This window comes from Oncorhynchus tshawytscha, linkage group LG28 (genome assembly GCF_018296145.1).
Source record: "Oncorhynchus tshawytscha isolate Ot180627B linkage group LG28, Otsh_v2.0, whole genome shotgun sequence".
NCBI classification, from domain to species: Eukaryota; Metazoa; Chordata; class Actinopteri; order Salmoniformes; family Salmonidae; genus Oncorhynchus; species Oncorhynchus tshawytscha.
In genome coordinates, this window is record NC_056456.1 from 24,828,824 (window position 1) to 24,856,811 (window position 27,988).

Below are 27,988 nucleotides of genomic sequence, written 5' to 3' on the forward strand. Positions count from 1 at the left end.
TGTGACAAGTTGTTTTATTAATGAAAATGTAACTGCAACTGGCATGTATCAAAATATCAATTTGGCAAAGCTTTTCACAAAATAGTTTGCCACGCAAGTTCCTACCCAAAAATGACTTAGATCAAAATGGTAAACAGTTTTATCGAACAGTCTTGCAATAGTAACCAGAAAATACACGTTTGCCATAATATGAAAAGCACCGGTTTTCATTGGATATACTGAAAGTCCAACCAGAGACACAATTGTGTCTTGTGTACAGAATCAAAAAACAATACCAAAAATAAATTAAATATGGAATGTTTTATGTTATGGCTGGATCACTGTCCAATCTACTAATGCCAAGTCATTTCCTTTTCACACCAGAGGCAAACAGTCGGACAATGCATTGAGAGAAGACGATCGACCTTATAAAAAAAAGAAGATTAAAAATAAAATGAAAAATAAAACTTTTTAAAAAAGAACTGGTTTGGTCACTTAGTTTTGTGCATAGTTTAAAGGTATCTGTTGCCAGTCTTAAAAGTTGCGTTTGCATTCTAGAAAGGGCTTCGACTCTAAAATAACATTGTAGATCATGGCACAGCCCTACCAGAGGCAGACCACCTAATATCAACTTTAATAAGTAGTCATACTGTTTATACCCTCAACTCAGGTCATCTGTTACTAGTATGGAAGAGTGGTTATTCAAGTGTTGAAAGAATGTTAATGCCATAAAAATAGAATCTAGATTCTATTTCTATGGTTAAGGCCACACGCATGCCCTGTTTCCCCATTACAAAACATTGTTATTAGGCTACGGTTAAATCACCAAAACACTGTACACCATATCAGTAAAGAAATACATAGATTTCATACCACATCCAATGGACTTTTTTCACACAAGTAGTCTCTGAGCTGACTGACTATTGGGTCATAAAACCTGTTATAGTTCACAGTGCAAGGAGCAACGAACGGACCAAAACAGTCCTTTCAGGGCATTTGTGTTGTTCTGCAATCAGATGTTTGTTCAGTGTGTTGTCAACAGGACAAGTACTTCATGTGAGTGGTTATTCACATACAGTATGAGCTTTTTTTTTTTTTTTACAGAACCAATGTTTAATTTGTGAAATGCAGCACAAAAGACGCTTGTAAACAGTCTTCAGAGGCAGCAGTGAAGTGGGCTCGTCACATTTCCTGTACGAGGAAGTATTACCATTAGTCTGAAATGCAGCAACACATAGAAGCTCGTCTCATTCATTCAACATGAACCTCTCTTTTTGAATAAAAGGTTTCCTCACTTTAAAAACATTAACAAAATGTTTGCAAATGGCACTTTAATCACAAGGGTCTTGTTGAAACCATTCCCTTCAGGTCTCTGTTAAAAGGGTGACGTGTCAAATTAGTGATGTCAGAGCAGAACTACAGTACAAAATTAAATAAAAATACATACAGCAGAAGCAACATGAGGTATATATGTATTGCTCTGTTAAAGTAAAGGGTCCAAATTCAATAAATTAAGTTAAATTACATAAAAAAACAAAAACAGTGGTTAACCTAGATGCGGAGCGTGTGGCTGAGTTGCTGTGGTGCAGGGAGTGCTGGGTAATGTCGTTTCTGTCGGATGCGGAGATTCGTTTCACTCTTTCTCACCTCACCGTGGGCGCCAGTCATGCTTGGCATGTCATGACCCTTTGCTTCCCTGAGGTAATACTTTGGAGTTTGAGTCTTTGGTGGCAGGAGTCCTCTGTTCCTCTGAGGCCCTACTAGAGCTAGCCTCCTGCTTGTCCCTCCCCTCATTCCAGCCTTGCTTGTTCAGGCTCAGGTGGCTCATCATGGTCTGGGACAGCCGTGTGTCAGAGAAGCGTGACCATTCCACAAACAGAGGCTCTACCACGTACGCCATGAAACCTACAGGAGAAGACATCTCTCATTCAGAGCAAGTTCTGACAATAAATCACACAATGCTGCTAAGGTCAGAAGCAGAAACAACCACAAGCAAATGTATAAATATTAAGTAGGAGCACATTTGAAATCATTGTCAGTAGTCTTATCCGAGCCAGAATCGGCCAGAGGCCAGGAGGATCTACTATGACTGTAGCATGAGGCAGCTTGATGTTCAAGTACACCCCTGGACAGGTCACTAATTCATAGTAAAATATAAATGAATCATGTACTTAATCATATGCAAACTTGGATTAAGAGGGGTAACCTTACCAATCTGTATATTGGCAACCGAGTTGGATTGCCTGTCACAGAGTGGGGTAACTTCAAGATTATGTTTCCGCTCAATGTCACCTGATGAAAAGAAGGATTGGTTAATACTTAGTATATAAACCATACTGTCACGCTTGGTTGCTCTCTTAATAAACACCTGGATTAAGATTAGAGAGGTTTAGCCCAGTACAGGGTTTCATGATATAGTACCTTGGTGGAAGAACTCCTCTGTCACTTTCTCGCTCCACTGTTTGCTGAGTTTCCACGGTCGGCAGGGGTTGCAAATGTCCGCACACTTCAGAGCCATCTTTACAAGGTCAATGAGGAAAACAGAGCGAAGACTCAGGAAAAGGACAACATATATCTCAGTTTGTCTCGGTCTCTCTTTTTCCTCTCCATCAGCCTCAACCACATTGACGATTCACTTTTACTGTTTCAAGCTGCACATTTTGCAACACTTCAGTCCCGCAGAGATTCACATGATCTCTTAATGCCACAAATCACATCACAACAGTTCAAAAGGGTGATGGATAGTACAGTCATTTATGCTGCTTTTGTTAGGTGGGAAACACCTTGCTCACCTGAAGGATAAAGTGTCGATGTCCTCCGTTAGTGAGGCAGAGGTCTCCCTTGTCCAAGTGTGTCCTGAACTCTGAAAGATAGTCATTCTGCCTGCTGATGTCTGTAGCCAGAATCAGGGATCCAAGCCGCTCCTCCATGTTCAATCTAAATGACAACATCCAATCGATATTTATTAGTATATAGAGTAATGAAACAGTTCTTTTCATAAACAAAAAAAAAGCCTTTTTTACTGCAATGTTGCAATGGGTGATTACACAAGTCTGAAGATATATTTAAATGAGCTAAATCTGTGGACCCCATAGTTAGTATTACACTACCGGTCAAAAGTTTCAGAACACCTACTGATTCAATTTTTTATTTTTATTTTTTACTATTTTCTACATGGTAGAATAATAGTGAAGATGTCAAAACTATGAAATAACACATATGGAATCATGTAGTGACCAAAAAAAAAAGTGTTAAACAAATCATTAGAGATACTTCAAATAGCCACCCTTTGCCTTGATGACAGCTTTGTACACTCTTGGTATTCTTCTCAACCAGCTTCAGGAGGTAGTCACCTGGAATGCATTTCAATTAACAGGTGTGTCTTGTTAAAAGTTCATTTGTGGAATGTCTTTCCTTCTTAATGTGTTTGAGCCAATCAGTTGTTGTGACAAGGTAGGGGGGTAAACAGAAGATAGCCCTATTTGGTAAAAGACCAAGTCCATATTACGGTAAGAACAGCTCAAATAAGCAAAGAGAAACGACAGTCCATCATTAGTTTAAGGTCAGTCAATACGCAACATTTCAAGAACTTTTAATGTTTCTTCAATGTTTCTGCAGTCTCTAAAACCATCAAGCGCTTTGATGAAACTGGCTCTCATGAGGACCGCCACAGGAATGGAAGACCTAGTGTTACCTCTGCTGCAGAGGATAAGTTCATTAGTTACCAGACTCAGAAATTGCAGCCCAAATAAAGGCTTCAGAGTTTAAGTAACAGACACATCAACATCAACTGTTCAAAGGAGACTGTGTGAATGAGGCCTTCATTGTCAAATTGCTGCAAAGAAACCACTACTAAAAGGACACCAATAAGAAGAAGAGACATGCTTGGGCCAAGAAACACAAGCAATGGACCAGTGGAAATGTTTCCTTTGGTCTGGAGTACAAATGGGAGATTTTTGGTTCCAACCACTGTGTCTTTGTGAGACGTGGTGTGGGTGAACGGATGATCTCCGCATGTGTGGTTCCGAAGCATGGAGGAGGAGGTGTGATGGTGCTTTGCTGGTGACAGTGTCTGCGATTGATTTAGAATTCAAGGCACAGCATGACTACCACAGCATTCTGCAGTGATACGCCACCCAATCTGGTTTGGGCTTAGTGGGACTATCATTTGTTTTTCAACAGGACAATGACCTAACACACCTCCAGGCTGTGTAAGGGCTATTTGACCAAGGAGAGTGATGTGTTATTGACTGTACGTTTGTTTATCCCATGTGTAACTCTGTTTTGTTTGGCCAGGTCACAGTTGTAAATGAGAACTTGTTCTCAACTGGCCTTCCTGGTTAAATAAAGGTGAAATAAAACATTTTTTAAAAGATGGAGTGCTGCATCAGATGACCTGGCCCGACCTAACCAAATTGAGATGAGTTGGACCGCAGAGTGAAGGAAAAGCAGACAACAAGTGCTCAGCATATGTGTGAACTCCTTCAAGACTGTTGGAAAAGCATTCCAGGTTAAGCTGGTTGAGAGAATGCCAAGAGTGTGCAAAGCTGTCATCAAAGCAAAGGGTGGCTATTTGAAGAATCTCAAATAGAAATACTTTTTGATTTGTTTAATACTTTTTTGGTTACTACATGATTCCATATGTGTTATTTAATAGTTTTGATGTCTTCACTATTATTCTACAAAGTAGGAAATAGTAAAAATAAAGAAAAACCCTTGAATGAGAAGGTGTTCTAAAACTTTTGACCAGTAGTGTACATAAACTAAATGGCTTAGTGGATGTAGATGTAGTTAAATAGACTAGATCCGATCACTGGCAGTAATCACATGCATCTCATATATCCAAATCAAGCACATTACATAGCGATCCTAATCCAATCAAACTTTTTTCACGGCACACATCAAAACATCAAAATTGAGGAAACTAAATTCAGAGGATGGCCTCTCATTCTCTGTATCCAGTAACAAAACAAAAATGTGTCTCTCTCTCCCCCTAAGGGGACAAATAAAGTTTGAATTTAATATAGCAGGTGCCCTGTCTGTGAACTGACCGGTCTTCAGTGGGGAGGTGGGACAGCAGGTCTGATTCGCGGAGCAGGCCCACCGCAGACTTCCAGTGGTGATTCTCCAAAACTGAGCTATTCTACAAAAGGACAAACACAACCCAAAAAATACTTGCATTACTCATTACAGAGGTCAATATATTGTACATGGGCTAGTTGATGTCTGATGCCAGCTATTAACATGTATTTCAAAGTCATTCAACATTTGATGGAAAACTACATCAGCATTTTATCCATCAGAGACTCAAATAATGACAAGTAGAGAGAGAGACTAGAGTAGTACTTTATTGATCCCAGTTTGGGAAATGGTTTAATCACCACAAGCATCAGCATTGAGCCCCTGCGTTATTTCTAGTATAGGGCCTTACCTTGTACAGTGCTGCTAGGTAATGGTCCGTTTTGATGAGGAAAGGCTGGTTGACACCTGGATGGTCCAGATCATGGGTGGCAGCAGCCAGCAGACCCAGCAGGAGATCACAGGAGGTCAGCGTCTCAGCAAGCTGCAAACACACAGAACCCTCCTCATCAGACTCCTCACGAAGAGTCACAGTTGGAACAAACCTCTCCAGGTGTACTTGTAGAGTCATATTATTTTACTGAAGGATACAAGCTCAAATGTCTTACCAGAATCTACACATCCTTCTACAAAAACAAACAAAACAAACAAACACAAAAACACATACAGGGTTTCGAGTATCGATATACTTTATGACCTTATTCTTACAGAGTATATAATTCAGGTGTAGATGAGCAATTTGTTAGTGGTAAACCATGTCCTTTTTTCTCACCTTGGGCTCCTGCAGGTAACAATACATGGCCTGAGTCACATCTGCAGCGTGGACTGCATTGTGGTAGGGGTTCTGGCAGTGGTAGTCCTCTTGAATCATGACTAATAACAACACAAACACATTGGTTATTCAGTTCATTTGCAGATGGTTTCAACTATGCATCACCACTTCATTCAAGTAGACAATATTGGGTTTAAATAAATCCATGTCCCAATGCAATATGGTGCATTTAATCATTTCAACATGTATTTATTTCCATACCTAAAAATCTTCTAAGTTTAACCATGTCCAACTGGAAGAGCTCAATTAACCCATAAGTGTTGAATAAGTGAAAGGTCAGGTTGACGAGGCTGTTCCCTGTCAGAAAGCAGAACAGAAACAATGAAGTAACAAATGCGTAATAACACTACAGTTTGTAATAACAGACAAGGGACACAGCCTTACTCTTTAATCTAAAGTTGAACTCCAAACACATATAATTAGTCTGACTAGCAAAACGCCACCCACAACAAAATCACATTTTATTCTGCAAATTTATACAAACTAATGTTTCATGACTGAACATTCTCCAAATAGAAATGGAGAGCAATATGTGTCAAGGTGAGCCATAAAGCCAGCATGTATTGCATCTGCAATTCTTAAACAGCAGAGGGCAACAATCACCTAGGAAAACACCGTACCGTTCGTAAGTCTGTCAAACAGGAAAATATCAAAGTTCCAGTTTCCAACCTTCTGCAGCATTAACTGAAACATATGAAATATTATACAGTTAGGCCTGCTCAGTGATACTACAACACTAACATCTACACAAATGATGTACTGTTGCTAGATAGATTGGCAGTGGCACTGACCTTGGCTTGACCTGTGAAGTCATCGTCAAGGATGTAGCCTAGAGGGTTGTTGGCTGGGATGCCGTGAAAGAACCGTGACGAGTGGAGGTACCTCTGAAAGCTCAGCAGCCTTCGGACATTCCTGGCAGACACAGGCCGCGCAGCCTCAGGTCGGGCTATGGAAACAGAAGTACAGAACCATTTACATTAGCTATGGTTGAAATGCACTGACTCCCTTTTAAAGCTATGCCAAGTTTATGTAGCTAACAACTGAATCCATTTCAAGTAAGAGTAACATCATGCTTTGTTGCATTATCTTTCAAGAAGATTTCAGGAGATGTCCATATATTCTATCACAGAATTCCATACTCTTCATCTGCTTGTAAAACAAAGGAATGTACACTCTCTGTATTAAAAGCATAGCACTGCATATCATTCAGGACAACGTAAAATACACACCAATACAATAAGTCAATAACAAATCAGGCTAATGCTGTTAGTTGGTTTGTTGTACTAACATCAATATACCGTACAACAGATGCATTTCACAGAGTGTGAATAACCCGTTTACTGTGAAACTTGATGAAACTTGATGAAAAGACAAAGGAAGACTACCAAGCCAATTCAAACAGTGAGTAGCCCTAAAATCCCATCTGCACGGACAGAGGACAAACAGAGGATTTGAGCCTGCCATACCATGGCCACCCCCACCAATGTGACTAGTGCAAAGGGGTGTGAGTGTGCAGACATGCTGCTGACACAGCAGTCCATTCTCCAGCCAGCTGGCAGCCCACCAATCTCAGTCCTGCATTGTCAACGCACACTCACCAACCATGGCAGACTAGCAAGCCTCAAAAAGCCCTTTTATATCAAACTAGCATTCTAGAAAATTATTCGAAAGATCAAGGCACCTACAGATAGAGCCAGAACAAATTCATGTCTAATGTCTAACAAGCGATGGTCCCCAACAATTCTAAAATGCAATATCAGTTGCTGGAAAATGTTGCACTGTCAGAAAACACAATACATAAGATCACATCAATAGGACAGCCAGCTGGATGGCTTCCATTTATCAATTTGTTAGAGACACTTTGAATAATGGTCTTTTTATAGACCTTTCAGACAATTCAATTTGACAAGTGACTAATATCATAAGTGCTTCCATTTCATTAATTCAAGCAGATGACAGTTTAAAAGTAGCAAGAATAACACTCAAGTTTCATATCCATTAGATGCACTACCTACATTTACATTGGTGATGTTTAGTGTTTACTTCATACAGTATCTGCCATTTAGTTCATACATCTATGTATCAGACAAAGGGTTACTTGGATCATAAGAGCAACACATCATGGATTGCAAAAAGGTTCAGCTTCTTCACTGATAGAAGATATTTCAAGGGGTGGTGGCACATTGAAATGGGAGTTTTTGGTTCTTACTTACAATGCAAAGTTCGGAAATCGACATACAAGTAGGGATGAGACCCTCTTCGCTCTGGTTCAAACCCCACCTGGCTTCTGACTCTCACATCTCCTAGAAGGAATGGGAAAACATAGTCCTCAAGGTACTTGCAATAATGAGAGGTTTTATTTAGTAAATCATTGGGCCTGTTAAGACTGAGGCTGTGTCCCAAATGGCACCCCATTCCCTATGCAGTGCACTACTTCTGACCAGGGCCCCAAAGGCATCTGATCAAAGGTTGTGCACTTTATAGGGTATAGGGTGCCATTTGGGAAGCAGAGGCTGAGGCGACACAGACAAAGCTAAACAGGAAGCCTGGCTGTGATACAGTGCCAAAGTGACTATTAGTATTCACACTGGTGTCAGTGTAGAGCTGGAGAGGAGGCAGGCCTCTCTATTCAGACTAGATCAAAACAGGCTCTGCAGTTTTACTAGATAAGAGTTATGTAGTTAATAGGTAATACAAAGTTATCTTATATATCTTACATTCGTCACCTGTGATATAAAATATATTTTATTACTGTTATCCATACGGACTAAGAAAGAGTAAGTGTTTAAGATCATGTATTCATAATTGACAATGAATAAAGGATCTTAAAACAGAAACACGTGCCTAGCTATACTGACTGAGAAAGAGTAAGAATACCCACAGATGTCTTTCATTTCCAACCTTGTGTGTACATTGCAGCAGCAGAGAGATTGCTTACAGGGGCTTGCGAAAGTATTCACCCACCTTGGCATTTTTCCTATTTTGTTGCCTTACAGCCTGGAATCAAAATTTATTTTGGGGGTGGTTTGTATCATTTGATTTACACAACATGCCTACCAGTTTGAAGGTGCAAAATATGTTTTTATTGTGAAACAAACAAGACAAAAAAAACAGAAAACTTGAACGTGCATAACTATTCACCCCCCAAAGTCGATACATTGTAGAGCCACCTGTTGCTGCAATTACAGCTGCAAGTCTCTTGTAGTATGTCTCTATAAGCTTGGCACATCTAGCCACTGGGATATTTTGCTCATTCTTCAAGGCAAAACTGCTCCAGCTCCTTCAAGTTGGATGGGTTCTGCTGATGTACAGCAATCTTTAAGTCATACCACAGATTCTCAATTGGATTGAGTTCTGGGCTTTGACTAGGCCATTCCAGGACATTTAAATGTTTCCCCTTAAACCACTTGAGTGTTGCTTTAGCAGTATGCTTAGGGTCATTGTCCTGCTGGAAGGTGAACCTCTGTCCCAGTCTCAAATCTCTGGAAGACTGAAACAGGTTTCCCTCAAGAATATCCCTGTATTTAGCACCATCTATCATTCCTTCAATTCTGACTAGTTTCCCAGTCCCTCCCTGCCATTCTGCCCCACAGCATGATGCTGCCACCCCCATGCTTCACTGTGGGGATGGTGTTCTAAGGTGATGAGATGTTGGGTTTGCGCCAGACATAGCGTTTTCCTTGATGGCCAAAAAGCTCAATTTTAGTCTCATCTAGCCAGAGTACCTTCTTCTATATGTTTGGGGAGTATCCCACGTTTGCTTATTTTTTTCTTTAAGCAATGGCTTTCTTCTGGCCACTCTTCCGTAAAGCCCAGCTCTATGGAGTGTACGGCTTAAAGTGGTCCTATTGACAGATACTCCAATCTATGCTATGGAGCTTTGCAGCGCCGAGGGGTATCTTTGGTCTCTTTGTTGCCTCTCTGGTTAATGCCCTCCTTGCCTGGTCCGTGAGTTTTGACGGGCAGCCCTCTCTTGGCTGGTTTGTTGTGGTGCCATATTCTTTCCATTTAAAAAAAATAGATTTAAATTTGCTCCATGGGATGTTCAAAGTTTTGGATATTTTTTATAACCCAACACTGATCCTTATTTAGGGGCTTCAAAGCAAAGGGGTGAATACATATGCACGCACCACTTTTCTGTTACATTGAAATCCAAATAAAAATCCATTTAAATTACAGGTTGTAATGCAACAAAATAGGAAAAACACCAAGGGGGAGGAATACTTTTGCAAGGCACTGTATCTACTGAATAACAAACCATTACTTAAATAATCAATATCCTTATGGATGGTGAAAAGGTAGGTGAAGGTCATACGATATGTTAAAATATTCATGGAGTGATAAAAAAATAAGATCCAGTGAATATCATACCATACGTACCGAGCATCCGAATGTAGAGAGCCGTTTGATCCTCACTGTCATAGGAGATCGCCCCTCGTCTCTGCAAGAAAAGGATAATTTAGACAAAATAACAATACAATAAATAAAATAAATAATAAAACAATTGTGGTGTTTTGTTCACCTCTAGGAAAAGGATGACACAAACGTTGCAAATTCCCCTAGGTTGTGAGCTGTATTTCAAAAGCTCTCCAAATTAATGAACATAACTTGAATGACGTACATTTTAAACAGAGGGGTGGTGGTAAAATAAGCAGGTTAGCATTTTTCGTCATGAATCTTGTTCTGGAAGCAGCTCTGCAGAGTGGTCACAAGCTGGCACAGCCAAAGTCATAATCAGATTTTAAACCTAACCTTAACCACACTGCAAACCTGCATGTCAATTAAGGCAGCCCCCTGCACCTCTCTGATTCAGAGGGGTTGGGTTAAATGCGGAAGACACATTTCGGTTGAATACATTAAGTTGGACAACTGACTAGGTATCCCCCTTCCCCTTTAACCCGAATGCCTAACCCTAACCTTAAAGACCAAAAAGCTTTTATTTTTCTCTCCAATTTTGACTTTTTGGCTGTGGAATCTGACTTTGTGGATGTGCTATCTAGTGGAAACAAGTCAGTTCCTCTCCGCTCTCCTCTCCCTCTGCAGCAAATGCTGGCTCAGTGCCACATCTGGGGACACTCAAATCTAACTATGACGTCAATCTGCGCAACCTATTTGTATAAATGATATTCCTCCATCAGCCCATCCCTAGCCCCAAAAGTGTTGTTGAATGCAAAGGCATAAAACATAAATGCCATACGGACTTCTTTGGCCAGTGGCTGTATTTATAAAGTCTTGCAGGTGACCTTGCATTGAAGTTAGATTACAAGACCTGATATCAAATTAACTGCTGGGCAATACCATACCAGTATACAACTGTAAGCCAAGTCAAAAAAGATCAGAGGACTGACAGCGAACAGGGGTGATTACAGAGTAATATGCTCCAGGGGGTGACCATGCAGGAAAGCCGAGGAAGGCTGAACTACAATATAGGAGCTGGGCAATTCCACACAAGATTGGCCCAAGGATAATTATGATGTTTTGGAACTTCCTGAAATTAAATCCATAGAAAGATAATTTGGGGGAAGGGGGTTTTGGCATAACTTTGAAATCTGTATCCAAAATAATTATTGAGAAATAACTAATTCAAGTTGGGAGATGTGACATTTTGTCCTGCTTTCAGACACTACAACAATGAGTCTGTAGTTGCTTTAAAAATATAGTTTTGGTATCATTTGAAACTTACCGTGTCATTTGAAACTCACCGTGTGCTCTGAAATATGATTAGTGTTTAGATTAAGAATACTATTTCTGCTCAAAACTGAGCAGGTCGGACATAACACGTCAACCCTGTTACCCATAGATAGAAAATGTCTAGCCAGTCTTTTTCAATTTAAGGAAGGCCAGCATCCTGGAGTCACCTCTCAAACACTGTTGACGTTGAGTGTTTTGAGGTTACTATTTAATGAAGCTGCCAGTTGAGGACTTGAGGCGTCTGTTTCTCAAACTAGACACTAATGTACTTGTTCTCCTGCTCAGTTGTGCACCGGGGCCTCCCACTCCTCTTTCTATTCTTTTACATTTTTACCCCTTTTTCTCCCCAATTTTGTGGTATTCAATTGTTTAGTGGCTACTATCTTGTCTCATCGCTACAACTCCCGTACAGGCTCGGGAGAGACGAAGGTTGAAAGTCATGCGTCCTCCGATGCACAACCCAACCAAGCCGCACTTCCTCTTAACACAGCGCCCTCCAACCCGGAAGCCAGCCGCACCAATGTGTCGGCGGCCCGCCACAGGAGTTGCTGGTGCGCGATGAGACAAGGAGACAAGGATTTCCCTACCGGCCAAACCCTCCCTAACACGGACGGCGCTAGGCCAATTGTGCGTCGCCCCACGGACCTCCCGGTCACGGCAGAGCCGTCTCTGGTGGCGCAGCTGGCGCTGCAGTACAGCGCCCTTAACCACTGCGCCACCCGGGAGGCCCCCTCTTTCTATTCTGATTAGAGCCAGTTTGCGCTATTCTGTGAAGGGAATAGTACACAGCGTTGTACAAGATCTTCAGTTTCTTGCCAATTTCTCACATGGAATAGCTTTCATTTCTCAGAACAAGAGTAGACTGACGAGTTTCAGAAGGAAGGTCTTTGTTAGCTAACACAACGTACCATTGGAACGCAGGAGTGATGGGGCTCTGTACGCCTATGTAGATATCTTTTATTTTTTTATGGAATAAGAATCTGCCGTTTCCAGCTACAATAGTCATTTACAACATTAATGTCTACGCTGTATTTCTGATCAATTTGATGTTGTTTTTCTTTCAAAACAAGGACATTTCTAAGTGACCCCAAACTTTTTAATGGTAGTGTACATGTAGGTAGAGTTAGTGACTATGCATATATAATAACAGAGAGTAGCAGCAGCGTAAGAGGGGGAGGCTTATGCCCCCTCCCTGTTGCACACAACAAGCTTCCATTCCCTCTGTTACAAGGGGTCTTATGGCTAATTTAAGATGAAAACGTCAACCCTGTTAAGGTCATCTCTTTTACTTTATTTGGCAGCAATTACTATAGCAATTTAACATCGAGATGGGAAAATGCATTTTTTAATGAAGTTGAACTCTATGACAGAATGTTAAAATTAGTTGAAATTAAAAGTTCTATGTCCAAGTTACACTTCTCAAAAGGCATCGAATTGGTGGAACAACCCGAAAACTGGCTGCGACCCCTATCTGTTTACAGAGTTGTTTTCCTATTGTGTTTATGGAGCAGCTAATGACAAAGTATTAACTGAAATGGATTGGACATTACGCTGCTTCTCTACTATTTACTGAGTGAGAGTGACTCATCCTCTAGTTTATCATCCTCATTTCAAACCACATACTGGCAATTGCACAAGGTCTTAGTTTATGGGCAGACAATACTATAACATTACATATCACCTAGGCTATAGTTTAAAAAAAGCAAATCTAATATGAACTAAAACAGACAAAGCAGTATATGAAGCCTTGGTTTGAAGGCCGTATTTGTAGTACCAACAACGCCATTGTTAACACAAATCAGTTGTTTATGGCAGCCAAAGCCGGGGTATATCAGGCCCTCACACAAGGGCTGTAAGACATCCAAACCTGCTGAGCCCAAATGTGCTTCAGACAAGCGATCCAGACAAGCAACTGGCATCTCCCTTTACATGGCGCTATGTGGGCTGTGCCGGCTTGCCTCGCTGCACTCCAAACACTGTGGCGTCTGTCAGGCTGGGATGGACATATGCCTCCATTCCTCACGCCACTCGCTCCTGTTAAAATGCTTGACCTTAGATGCTACATTCACAAGTCAGCTCACGACTCTGCTATCAGCGTAATCTCAATGCAAGTGGACTGGCTTCATCATTCAATAAATCTCAGTACGTCATCGTGATTGATTACTTTTGACAACAATGGAATCAGACACACACAACATCCTTTCAAACACAGGGGTACAGTTTCTTCCAAAAACCATAAAGTTTGGTGAATGAACAGAAATACACTGTTATTCCTTGCTACCCACAATTTCTCTAACTCAACATCACATTCAGATGATTTATTTCAACCCTGTGTCCCAATTCAGTTATCCATCATAAAACTCCTAAGGCTTTCTGTGACTGGCCTGTCTTATCAAGACCTCATCTTTAAAGTCCACTAATAAAATAAGCAATCGATGATGTTTCTATGATTCTGCTGCTAAGCCAATATACTACTACTACTACTTATGTTACTACACATACTACCACTGTACTACTACAACCAGAGATCTAAAAAAATATTTAAAAAAACATGTAAAAAAAATAGTTAACACTGGTGCTCCCCATTTTAAAAAGTTGGGAGCACCAGAAAACACTTTTTTTTAACTGATTGAGATACAGCCTACATTAATTCTAGCTACTTTTGAAGCACATGTTGTGCCCTAGAAACCCATATGTAACCCTGTATAGGCATTTGTTTATTATAAAAGGGTTTATTATTAAGGGTCCATGATTACAAGTTATCAAACCAGTTCACACAGTTGGTTAACTCTGGAGACGCCTTTAGTGTCTTCAGAGTTAACTAAAGAGTGATTTACCTTTTCTGCTCCATATGTTTGGAATAATCGCCCCAAAACAGTACTCAGAGGCCTTAGTGTCCCTGGGACAGTTTAGAAGGTGGACAGAAGAATTTGAATGAAGAATGTGTGTTTTAGTCAATTGTGTTTTGTACGAAAAGATTGTGCCGACAGATATGGCAGCTCTGCTTCTAGCTGACAAAGAAATTATCAGTCTAATTTTAATGGTTGGTTTATTTGAACAGTGAGAGACAGAACAACAAAAAAATCAAGAAAAACACATGTCAAAAATGTTATAAATTTATTTACATTTGCTCTACAGGAAGTAAATCTTGGTTTGGCTGGCCGGTTCTCACCCCCAGTCCCACATCAGAAATGCCTTCAGCGCACCTTGGACTATGTGATACACGCTAGCCTTAGGTTCAAGTCAACAGTTCAACAGAGTGAGGGACAAAGAACCATGTGACTGACACAGTTACATCAGGTAACGTGCAATGTGCCACCAACCAAACACACACAGATGAACAACCTACACCAGGTCATACAATCCTCGCCAGCCCGAGTAAGGCCAACAACCAGAGGAATGGGGGGATAAAAGAAAGCCACCAGCAGTTTCCTACTTGTTCCCATGCGAACCCCCGCAGATCATCTACTCAAGGTGAATATGGCGTAACCCCCACCACCAAGACCTTGCCAACTACCTTGCCCGCAGCCAGTTGGTCACTACAGGGTTAACTACATTCGATGGTGAATCTGAGAACTATTAGGCTTGGAAAGCCTCATTCCATAATACCACATCAGAGCTAGGCCTTTCAGCAGGAGAAGAGCTTGACCTGCTCATCAAATGGCTTGGCGCAGTCTTCTGAGCAGGCACGTAGGATAAAGGCAGTCCATGCCAGACATCCGCCAGCTGCGTTGATGATGCTCTAGAAGAGACTTGAGGAAAGCTATGGTTCATCTTAAGCCATTGAAAGGGCTCTCTTTGCCAAGTTGGAGAACATCCCCAAGGTGGCAAATAAAGATCACCAGAAACTCTGACCGTAGAGATCTACCATTGGAGCGCAAAGCTGCAAAGCAAGATGGCTACTTACCTTGCCTATTGTACCTGGACACATCCAGAGGGGTAAGCCCTATCGTAGAGAAGCTCCCATATGGCCTGCAGGAAAAGTGGACATCATAAGGGTCAAAATTCAAGCTAGAAAACAACGTCACCTTCCCTCCATTCTGGGTATTCACCAACTTCATCCGTAGAGAAGCCAAAGTCAGGACAGACCCCAGCATCAACCTCTTTTCCTTCCATGCGGCACCCGTCAGAAGAGACAAGCAAGACAGACACGGGAAGACATTATCTGTCAACAAGACAAGTATCTTCAACAGAAAACACGGGGGATCAGAAGAAACCAGTGGATTTGAATAAGCACTGCCCGAGCCACAACAAGTCTCATTGTTAAAGAAGTGTAGAGGTTTCAGAGAGAAGTCCCTGGAAGGCCGCAAACAGTTCCTCAAAGAGAACTGTGTGTGTTTTCAGTGCTGAGCTCCAAATGCTTTGAGAATTTCTCCAAGTGGAACAGTCTCATAAGGACAGTAGCACGCTTAATCCACATAGCTCGGATCTTCTCTCAGCCTGCACAAGAGAGCATCTGCCATGGATGGCATATCGGTCTGAAGAATCGCACTGAAGAAGAGCTGGAAAGAGGCAAAGTCCTTGTGATAGAGTGTCCAAGACGAGTGTTATGCAGAGGAATTTAGGTGCATAGCAGCAGAACGCAGTTTTCCTACCTGACAGCAGTCTACGAAGTCCCATCATGACCGTGACGGACTGCTCAGAGTTGGAGGCCGAATCGAGCAATCTAAATTGGGAACAAACAATGTCAACCACATCATTCTAGTTCCTCACCACCTGGCAACCTTGCTTGTTCGTCACCGCCATGAGGCCGTGAAGCATCATGGGAGACATTTCACAGAGGGTGCCATACGAGCAGATGGATTCTGGTTGGTTGGAGCTAAGAGATATCAGCGGTGCACTCTTCAAGTGTGTCACGTGCAAGAAGCTCAGCGGGAAGACAGAACACCAGCAGATGGCATAACTGCCAGCTGAACAGCTACAGGTAGCGGCACCTTTCACCTAAGTAGGCACGGACGTTTTTGGCCCATGGGAGGTGGTCTCACGCCGCACCAGAGGAGGGCACGCCAATAGCAAAAGGTGGGCGGTTATGTTCTCGTGCATGTGCACAAAAGCTGGACACAGAAGTAATTTAATCACTAAGTGCTTCCAGGCTCATAAACGTCCTGAGAAGATTCTCTTAAAAGGCAAAGCAAAGCAGATACATTCAGATTGTGGTACAAACTTTGTTGGTTCTTGCCGAGACCTGAGGATGGATGGATCAAGCTCCAGTTCAGAAAGCGTGGAGAGGTACAGTTGAAGTCGGAAGTTTACATACACTTAGGTTGGAGTCATTAAAACTAGTTTTTCAACCACTCCACAAAGTCGGTTAGGACATCTACTTGTGCATTACACAATTTCACAATTGCATTACACAAAGTAATTTTTCCAACAATTGTTTACAGACAGATTATTTAACTTATAATTCACTGTATTACAATTCCAGTGGGTCAGAAGTTGACATACACTAAGTTGACTGTGCCTTTAAACAGCTTGGAAAATTCCAGAAATGTATGTCATGGCTTTAGAAGCTTCTGATAGGCTAAATGAAAACATTTGAGTCAATTGGAAGTGTACCTGTGGATGAATTTCAAGGCCTACCTTCAAACTCGGTGCCTTTTTGCTTGACATCATGGGAAAATCAAAAGATATCAGCCAAGACCTCAGAAAAAAAATGTTGACCTCCAAAAGTCTGGTTCATCCGTGGGAGCAATTTCCAAATGCGCCTGAAGGTACCATGTTCATCTGTACAAGCAATAGTACGCAAGCATAAACACCATGGGACAACGCAGCCGTCATACCGCTCAGGAAGGAAATGGGTTCTGTCTCCTAGAGATGAACGTACTTTGGTGCGAAAAGTGCAAATCAATCCAAGAACAACAGCAAAGGACCTTGTGAAGATGCTGGAGGAAACAGGTACAAAAGTATCTATATCCACAAAAAAACTAGTCCTATATTGACACAACCGGAAAGGCCACTCAGTGTGTGGTGAGGAAAGTCAACGTGAGAGTCGTCAAGGAGGGAACTATGAAAGTCTTCTCTTGGCCTGCTCCAAAACTACCATAAAAAAGCCATACTATGGTTTGCAATTGCACATGGGGACAAAGATCGTACTTTTTGGAGAAATGTCATCTGGTCTGATGAAACAAAAATAGGACTGTTTGGCCATAATGACCATCGTTATGTTTGGAGGAAAAAGGGGGAAGCTCACAAGCCGAAGAACATCATCCCAACCTTGAAGCATGGGGGTGGCAGCATCATGTTGTGGGGGTGCTTTGCTGCAGGAGGGACTGGTGCACTTCACAAAATAGATGGCATCATGAGGTAGGAAAATCGTGGACTTATTGAAGCAACATCTCAAGACATCAGTCAGGAAGTTAAAGCTTGGTCACAAATGGGTCTTTCAAATGGACAATGACCCCAAGCATACTTCCAAAGTTGTGGCAAAATGGCTTAAGGACAACAAAGTCAAGGTATTGGAGTGGCCATCACAAAGCCCTGACCTGAATCCCATAGAATATTTGTGGGCAGAACGGAAAAAGTGTGTGTGAGCAAGGAGACCTACAAAGCTGACTCTGTTACAGGAGGAATGGGCCAAAATTCACCCAACTTATTGAGGGAAGCTTGTGGAAGGCTACACAAAACATTCGACCCAAGTTATACAATTTAAATGCAATGCTACCATGCATGTAAACTTCTGACCAACTGGGAATGTGATGAAATAAATAAATGCTCAAATAAATCTCTATTATTCTGACATTTCACATTCTTAAAATAAAGTGGTGATCCTAACTGACCTAATACCGTTTTTATTTCTAGGATTAAATGTAAGGAATTGTGAAAAACTGAGTTTCAATGTATTTGGCTAAGGTGTATGTAAACTTTGACTACAACTGTATCTCCAAGAACAGAAATGTACCTGGGTGTTCAACCCACCTCACTCATCCCATGTGGGTGGTGCATAGAAGCGGATGATTGGCATTGCACGTCGTTTCCTCGACTGCATGCTCCTCCAATGTGGATCTTCCCGCCTTACACATGAAGTCCTGACAACACTGATGGCCGAGGTCACAACAGTGATGAATGCCAGGTCTCTCATCCTAGTATCTTCAGACCCAGAATCACCCCTCATCCTCACTCTAGCTATGCTCTTGACCCTGAAGACTCGCGTCCCCCCTCCTCCACCAGGCAAGTTCGGGGAAGTTGAACTCTACAAGCAAGAGTGGAAGCAAGTACAAAGTCTAGTGGGCACCTTTTGGAACAGGTGGTGGAGGGAGTATCTCTGCACGCTGCAGAGCCAACGCAAGTGGCAGAACAAGAGGCCAGATCTTAAAGAAGGGGATGTTGTCTTAATGGACAGTCAGGCTAAAAGAAACGAATCGTTGTAAAGACCCTTCCCAGCCGGGATGGGATGGTGAGGAAAGTCGTCAGGGAGGGAACTATGAAAGTCTTCTCTCTGCCTATTTCCAAAGTGGTTCTCCTTCTTTCTTCGGAAGAAGAAGAGTTAGGTTTATGTGGGATCGTTAAAGACCCCAGGAGGGGAGTGTTCTGGACCTGTTAGATGTTTAGCACCCTGAGTGGGAGCTTAAGTGCAGCAGTGTAGAATTTATCTGTTTGTGTCATGTGACGAGAAGCAGTTCAGAAGAGAAGCAATGTGTAAGATGTGCAAGTTCTCCCTAGGGACACCTAGCTAAGCAATATCAAGCATACAGTTGCATTCTAGTAACTTTATATTTGGCTCTAGATTGAGTACTCTTACTCCTATTTTCATACATTTAGTTCAGTTATTGTGGAACACATTCTGTGCTCTATTCTAGTGTAAGTGAAAACATGTACTTTTATGTTTGTTGAGGTTTCACAATGTGATTCAAGTAAAAAGTGTTTAGCTAACTGGATAGCTGGATAAGGGCTACTGTACATTTAGTGAGTTCAGTATACAGTACATTCTATATACTCAATTTTACATCACAAATAGTATGGTTAGTATGACTATTTGAACACAGCTATAGTTGGATGCCCTTCCATTGGCTCCGTTCCAGCCATTATTATGTGTTAGACCATCCATTAAATTACACATTTCAACGTAGGAATATTGCAAAAATATTATCAAATGGCTCACTTGAGAGGAGACAACCTCCCGTGTTATATCATTGGTCAGTATTGAAATCTGACATGTATGATAGACGTTTTCACGATCTAAAAGTCATTTTCCTATTAACTTCCAGTGTAGTTAAAGTGGCTTTATCACAATGCTACTTCATACCGGACAAATTTCTGCCTGCTTGAACGGCAATAGCTGAGAAACGCATGAAAACATGAAATTACCCAGGGAAGTGATAGAACATCACCCAGAGATGCACAAAAACAATAAAACATTCAAAATGGGTGAATCGTTACTTTAAGTAGCTAATGGGATTTAAAAGGGATCTGTGAAAGATTCCAGTACTGTTGGCCAAACCCTTACCCAAGCTCAGTTTCAGCTAATGAAACAAAACACCGCTAGCCCGTGGGAAATTGCTTGCAGAGAGAAAGCTGTCTAATTAGAAGCAACAGGATTGGGTTTCAGGATTGTCCACTGGGAAAATCCCACAAACCACATGGAGCAAAGAGAACAACTCAAATGCCACCACTCACTTTCCCACCACCCAAAGAGTCAATGACACCTCAATGATTTTGGACAGAGCTTTTGTCATTAAAGCCCCCATGCAGTATTTTTTAAATCATCACCATGTATCTAATAAATCACTGTGTGTATTTTTTGGTTGAAAATAACTCCAAATAATATTTTCAGCATTTATTTCCCTGAGCCTCCTTTTGCCATTGAAATGTTCAGTCTGATCATGTTGGCGAGTTGATACTCATTTAAATATATTTACATACACAGCCCTGATTGGGAGATCAGTTCGTCAACAATCTAGAGAGCCTACCCCCTTACCACTTCAAAGTAGGAGGTCAAATATGCAAATAAAAGATGACTTGTCATTGGTCAGAATAATCAGATCAGATTGTAATGTTATGCTCTGGACCAAAAACTCCATCCCACCTGAACAGGCTGAAATTCCAGACAAAATTCCTTACACTAAAAGGGCATTATCATCATTTTCACAATTTCAGAGTATAATTTTGACCTTAGTGTGGAAATATCATTAAAAAAAACAGGAAATCACTTTTGACAGCACTGCCCCTTTAAATACTTAAATTATGATGGAACCATAACATGTCCCCACTGGTGTACCTAAAAGATAAACAACAAGCACTACAACATTTGACCATACTCCTACGAAAACTATTTCACTAAAATTCAATGTGGTATTCTGCTTATACTGTACCATTTGAAAGTCTCAACTGTTCCTGATGAAACTAGTCAAAATCAAAACAAAATATCAGTCCCTGAGAATAGCAGACGATCACAGTGTGAGCTCAGTGACTCACACCCCACCTCCTTTCCCAGTAAGGAAGTAAACAGACACACAGTCCCATCTGTCTGCGCTGGAGAGATCCTTTTCAAAATCAAATCAGCTCAGTGTTGATAAAGAGGCAGCTATAGTTTATCTCGTAGTCCAAACTGACTATCTGCTGGTGTCAAGAGTCCCTACCGTACCTTGTGGGAAATCCACCTCATTAGAATCAAAACCAAGGACCAGATAAGTACAATTCCCATTGGACCTCACGGCCGAGGATCATAGTCCCTCTCCCTGGCTGTACATGCGTGTGTTTCTGTGTCGTGGTTTCAGCCCTGATAAATATTAGCAGACACACAGACGAAGGACAGCTCAAGGCCCAGGCAGGCAGGAGGGGACAGAGGGACGGACGGGGAGTAAGTGGAGCCTTGTGCAGCTGTCTTAGCTCCAATGCTAGCCATCACCTGACTGACTGCCCACTCCTAACACTCCTGGGACTGCCTGACTGGCTTGCTGGCTGTATAGGGGAATGCACCAGGCCACCCAGCTGCCAGCCAAGCGAAGGGCTGGTATGAGCGTCACACGCCACGATCTCTCTCCCTTCAGGGGGGGTAGAGGAGCATGGTGTACATCACTCTTACACCTCTGTCACGTTTTTCATGACGTAGGGGTTTGACAAACTAACAAAAAGTGACAAAGAGATGACTGCCTAGCCTGGCTTCTACAGTATGTGTGCCTTTCTGTAAGCATGGCAATTTTGGGAGTTGGCATACAGTCATATGAATAGTCAATATGAAACATGGAGCACATAATAAGAGCTATGCTTTTAGTCAAATCAATCCAGTGTTGATAAAGATAGATTTGACCTCAAAAATCCACCTTGTGGAAAATCCACTTTGTTAGAATCACAACCAAGTACCAGATCAGTACAATTCCCATTGGACCATCTGGCAGAACATCATGAGTGTTCCCAGCCCTTACTGTACACGTACTTCATCTTGCCACAGCAACATGAGTCCAACAGGATGTGCTGCCAAGGTTAAGACAAAAAGTATTTAACATGAGGGGAATGAGATCACTGACGTTCCCAAGTCTCTGTTCTACTATGCACCTAACGTCATCAGAACAATGTGGCTCCTTTCGCTACATAAAGAAAGATTCATTTGTACTGTTAACATGTTACACAAGACAAGTCAGTCTGTCAAGCTGAAGAGAGCGAGACAAAAAGAGGGGAAAGTTTCTCTGAGACGCTCTGAAGCTGTAGCCTTGAATAAATTCAGTCCCAAAACTGGAGGAGTTAGGTATGCCCTCATACCCAGGCAGTGCACAGCCCGAATTAGACTCCCAACCTACGTTGACATCACAGCTGATAAGTGTGGCGAACGGGGACCAGAATTAGAGCACCATTACAAGGCCTCTTACATAAAGAGCATCAGACCAGGGCTCAGACCCACAGCACTGCACAGGAACAGGAAGTCACACATGCTCATGGCTTGGGAAACTGTCCTCCATGCAGCAGCAGAGTTCCTGCAAGGACAGCTATGCAAACATTCCACTCAAAAAAAAAAAAAAAAAAAAAAGCTAACGGGACACTTGGGATGTTTCCTGATTATTCCCTCGACTTCAGCGTCATGGAGGGGCCACTAACACACGAGGATAGTTACGATTTCGACGATAAATCCTTATTCCTCTAAATGATTAATATAGCAAACACCAGACCTTAATGTTGAAAATGTCATGTCAAAAGGTCAGTTGTTAGAAAAAGAGAAGATGGCAGGCATTTGAAAGCAGGCCTAAATAGTAACCAAATGTCAGTTGTAACGTTAACTTACTATTTTTCATATGTTGGGAATGGGAATACAAACACTACTTTTTCATAAGTGTGCTGTGTCCTACAAAAACAAACTGAGCAAGCTCTGTCAGAAGATCAAATGTATATCCATTTAAGAGATAATATTCCACATAACACTTTCCAGGGTAATAATGTGACGACAACAAACAATCTTATACTGGACAGGTCTCTGACTGCGTTGCGTCCCAAATGGCACCCTATTTCCTATTTAGTACGTTACTTTTAAAAACAGGGCCCATAGTGCTTTGGTCAAAAGTAGTGCACTATATAGGGAATAGGGTGTCATTTGGGATGTAGCATCTGCCCCTACAGTCACGTGCGATGATGATAAGTGCGATGGTGATAAAGCCATTCGAGTGCTGGAAACAGCATAACACAGGTTTGTTTGTTTTTCCAGCTCATCATGTTTCTGTCTATATGATGGGGCAGTTGGGGAAAGCTACAATAACATGATTTTAATACACGTGCTAGGCCATTCCATTCAAGGATTTACAAGGCATTTCATTCTGAAAGCATGTGTGAGCTTTGAATACAAGACTAGTTTGAAAACACATGTGAGCTCATTTTAAAGAAGACTCGTTTGAGCTTTAATTCCAGTTTGGCAGGACACAAACATGCAAATGAAACTGGGTAAAAAATAAGGTCATAAGACAAACTTTTCTTTATAGTGCTGGACTTAGTCAAAAGACAGATTATTGGGACACAACCTGGGCTTGCGTTTAGTATCAATACCCCCTTAAGCCTAAGAAGCTGTCAAATATCATGCAAATTCAGACTTCATGCAAACCAAACTTGACCATATATTCAAATCTGACAGGATACTGGTCCAGGAACAGTGTGACAGGTAAATTTACCTGAAGCTTGAACAAGGCTATCCTATCAGCTACAGGCCCGTGGAATACCAAGGTATTGTATATTTGTAACGGACACATCACCACGTAGGGTACTGTCATCTCCCCCCTATTTTGCATAGAACCTCAGGGTGTAGGAAATGACCATTGCGCTGAAAGCTGGAATACACTAAAAGCTGACATGACCAATAACTTAACTAGAGACAGTACCTGTTGTCCAATAAAATAAAAACATTGCTGCAGAGAACAGACAATGCAGTGCATGTGTTCAATGACCATTTTTGATTCAGATCAGATGCCTTTGACATAGTTCAACTATGGACACATCACACAGTCACAGGGGCTTTGGCTCTAATGTCTCAACAGGCTCCCCAGTCCTACGCACGCCACTCAGACTGCATCTTGACATCACTGGCCCTTCCCTACCCATTCAACAGCAGTCCCCTCATCTCCATCTGCATCATTCTTGATTATTCAAAGTTCTTAACACCTGGGCAAGGTTTAGTATACGCTTACCTTAGTCACAGACCTATCTGCAACTGTGCCCTTGCCCACTTAAGCCTAATTGCTCCAGGTGCACTGACCCCACTCCCTCCGGGTGTCTCAGGGGAGTTGAGAAATGAAAAAAATATATTTCCATTACACATGTGTGTGTAACAGGACAAATATAAGCTAAATTGTATATAAAATATAAATTCTACTGGGCTGGCTGACTTCAAAGCTGTAACCAATAAAGCTGAGTGAGGAGAAGGACAGAATGGATTAACTCTCCCCTAGCCTCTATGTGTCCTGTCCCCAAAACACATGCTGTCTCTAAACGGTAGAAGGGACAAAAGCTAAAACTGTTCTAAGGTGCTTCACAAATTCAAAGCTTCCCCATGAATTGTGGCACTTCAGTGTGGAAAGCAGTGTGAGCATCTCCATATTCCTCCCAGTGTGTTGCCTGTAGTAAATCACACATCAGACTGTGTGTGTGTGGACTGGATGGACCCTTCTCGTTAATGGAACAGACCACGGATCTGGCTCAGGGAGGGCCATAAAAGACCATCAGAGATATAGTGGAAAGGCAAACAGTCTTGATGGTAGCATTCTAAGGGGTTCATAAACTAATCACACACCCTTACTGGCCTCTCACAGATCCCAGAGTGATGCAGGCCTGTGAAGTCTGTGTGAGGTAAGGGCCATCATGTCATGTCGGCCTCATGAATAGCTTCCATTTGGACTCTGTTATTATGTAAACATAAAACAAGTTAACCTTCCTTTGAGTCATTACAATGAGGTCTTGAACAGTACAAAGTTATCTTAAAATGTTAAATCATATCAGGTATTGCCAATATTCAATGCATTTCAGCAGCAGAAACAGATAGATGTCAATGACCACAGCGGAAGCATTATACAAGAGAATTAACATCAGAAAACAACCCTATACGATGTGTTAAACTGAAATATATAAACCCAAAGAAACTCTTAAGACCAGGCACCATACAGAATAATACAGTAGGCCTATGTTGTATTAATTACTGTGTTTAAAAAGTTGCCAAAATAGATTGCATGATGGCATCAAAACAACCCAAATCACATAACGAGATTGAGTCACTCAACTCGGCCTCTAAGGCTCAGTCATTACCTCCTCTGACCAGAAATGCAAGGGTTAGGCTGCACAAGTAAGTTGTGAAACTGCACCTCCAGCATTCTTACCACACTGCACACTGAAGACAGACTGACTAACTATCACAACCTTATCTAAACTAAAGAAAGATAAATCAAACTAGAGTCTAGGGTTCTTTCAAAAGAAGTAAAACAACTGCTTGTTAAAATGATTTATCAACTACATATTACCTAATAATGAGGTGCCTATTAAAGGGATACTTCAGGATTTGGGCAATGAAGACCTTTATGAGGAAGTTAGAAGTAGTTTTGCGAGCCAATGCTAACTAGCGTTAGCACAATGACTAGAAGTCTATGGTAACAGCTAGCATAGCACTAAGACAAAGATAGATGTCCAGTCATTGCTCTAACGCTAGTTAGCAATTGCGCTAATGCTAGTTAGCAACTTCCTTCAAACTGCACGCAGAGACAAAAATGGTATCCACAAGTTCAATTTGAGGGCTTCATTGCCAAATCCCAAAGTATCCCTTTAACTACTTACAGACCCTTTACAACCCCCTTAAAAAAAGGGTACCTTGAGGTAAAGTGTTACCCAATATTCTTTATCATGGCTACTTAGATCAAGCACCTTTGATTGAAATAATAGCTTTGTGTATACTGTGAGGTTATGCTGTGGTTAGTATGTGTTTTTCCTTTTCTCTAGGTTTGTTTGTTAAAGTGTCAGCAGGCTTCTACTACAGTATATCTGCCATACGCCTGCAAAGCATCCAGAGACATATGGGGCATAGAAACCTCCAGCGTACACCAGGCCATCCCGGCAAGCCTACCCAAGACATTCCCCTTCTGCATGGATGGCTCAGCACCAATGACTGATGATGGATTATGGACTTGTTCAGCAGTTTAGCGTGTCATCCTTACAAGTTATCTAGAGATGTTTGAGTTATACAGAAACTCTGTTCTCAAAAACTGTCTTGAAGGCATGAAAAACAAGGCCTCTACTATAAAATGTTGTCAACAGCCCAGACCAATATTGTGTATTTTTGGAGATGGAAAGCTGTTTTGGTTAACTTCAATCAGGTTTAATGGCTCAATCTCTATGCATTACATATTAGGGGGGCTTAAAACATTAGTACAATAATATCACTAATGTTTTTCATTGGTCATATTATTATGGATGAGGGTTTTATCACACAGGTCAAGTCAGCCATCTCACTGACTTAATAACAAAGATTGATAAAGAATGTTAAAGAATAATAAATGAGTCCATTGTGAGCATTCCTGTGGAGTGGTCATATAGGTCAATATGAGGCAAAAGTTGCCTAGTTGCCATAACACAATTCATTTGGTGGGCCACTCAAAATGTAAAAGAATAACTACTTTGTTTCCATCAAAATATATCAATATTAAACTAATTATTATAGTAATTTCCCAGCATCATGCACTGCACAACCCCAACATTGATGTGATAGCTGAAAATTAAAATATCTAATTGTTTTCCACCCAGATTGCTCTTTGCCTTGCGCTTACCTTGGACAGCTGTCTTGGGGCAGGTCCACCAAAAAGAGACGAACTGGAGCTGAAGCTAATGGCTCCCCTACGGCTGAGAACATGTTTAGGAACCGGCCTGTCTAGAGGCAAAACCGGTAACTGATAACATACTTCCATTGAACAGTCAAAGCTCGGTCCAGCTCAAATTGCAATAAAAAAGCAACATACAAATCATGTAAAAAAAATGTTTTTGCATATATGCTGATGGCACAACTGCAAATGTGCCAATTACAACAACAGCACCCCTTCCCTTAATTTGAGTCAAATATATTTAGTGATTGTGACTACAATGGCCTGTTATCTTTTTTTGATGCTTCAAACTTGCACGAAACGTTATCGAAAGCAATCCCACTCCTCTAATATTACATTCCAATAAATCCCATGATATCCATATTTTATCCATTTGGGTTGTTTACCATTTTACCCTATTGAACTCAAATCCGGCCTTGAAAACGGAAAGGCCTCTTTCTTTTTGGTATCTCTGTAATAAATAGCTTCCTCATATAAAAAAAATCCTTATTTCCCGGAGACAGTGCAACGTCCAAGCAACCAAAAATCAGATGATGAAAACGATTCAGACGGAAAAAATATATTCAGAAAATAAGAGCGGTCATCTACAATGGTATATAAAACTTTCATTTACAACTAAATGTGTGTTTATTCTGTCCCTGCATGGAGCGGTGCCTTGGCAGTAGAGAAAGTAATCAGCTTGCATTCAGTCCATTTCCCCCTCATTGATGGCATAAATTACGGTAGCGCACAGACGGTAATCATTGTTCATATAGCATCACGAGGGAAATATGCGTTCTTCACCTCGAAACAAACAAGTAACCATGGGTCCAAAAATGAAAATTAAAGAAGCAAACGACAACAAAGGCTACAACGCCACCGTAGTCCGTATATTTCGCTGTTCTACCCTCTTCCCAAAATGTAAGTTCCCACCAGCGATAGAGCTATCTACTTACTATCGGATGAGCCCTGTCTGAAGCATCCAATTGTATTTGCTTACGTGATGTTACCCTCTTTGGGATTGGATGAAGATGTACTGCATGTATAATAGATAGAAGTCTATTGGCTGAATGGAAAGCACAAGCACACTCCCGTTGCATTACTGGGCAAAAGATCATTGTACATCTGTATTTTATACAATCTTTTGCCATTGACCGAC

At 41.5% G+C, this 27,988-nt stretch overlaps 1 protein-coding gene across 7 annotated transcripts; it reads right to left on the bottom strand.

Annotated features, from left to right (window-relative positions):
- Positions 1–27,780, bottom strand: LOC112226972 (high affinity cAMP-specific 3',5'-cyclic phosphodiesterase 7A). Of its 7 annotated transcripts, none has more exons than XM_024391701.2 (13): positions 26,800–27,780; positions 10,271–10,331; positions 8,104–8,190; positions 6,682–6,836; positions 6,511–6,574; positions 6,092–6,187; positions 5,831–5,931; positions 5,411–5,542; positions 5,031–5,122; positions 2,772–2,916; positions 2,401–2,497; positions 2,191–2,271; positions 1–1,884 (listed from the first exon to the last, which is right to left on the bottom strand). In XM_024391701.2, exons 1-13 carry the CDS (start codon positions 26,935–26,937, stop codon positions 1,658–1,660), a joined length of 1,476 nt encoding a protein of 491 aa, XP_024247469.1. In that variant the 5' UTR covers positions 26,938–27,780; the 3' UTR covers positions 1–1,657. The 7 variants fall into 7 exon arrangements, with proteins under 7 accessions (XP_024247469.1, XP_024247468.1, XP_024247467.1 ...); XM_024391700.2 differs by having other exon boundaries at positions 8,104–8,193; XM_024391699.2 differs by having other exon boundaries at positions 10,262–10,331.
- Positions 27,781–27,988: the final 208 nt, after the last annotated feature.

Coding starts and splice junctions, on each gene's coding strand:
- LOC112226972 (XM_024391698.2), bottom strand. CDS start 26,937: ATGGAAGTATGTTATCAGTTACCGGTTTTGCCTCTAGACAGGCCGGTT. Junction 6,188..6,510: donor GTTTGACAGACTTACGAACG/GTACGGTGTTTT, acceptor GCTTTCTGACAG/GGAACAGCCTCGTCAACCTG. Junction 2,272..2,400: donor AGAGGAGTTCTTCCACCAAG/GTACTATATCAT, acceptor TCTTTTCATCAG/GTGACATTGAGCGGAAACAT.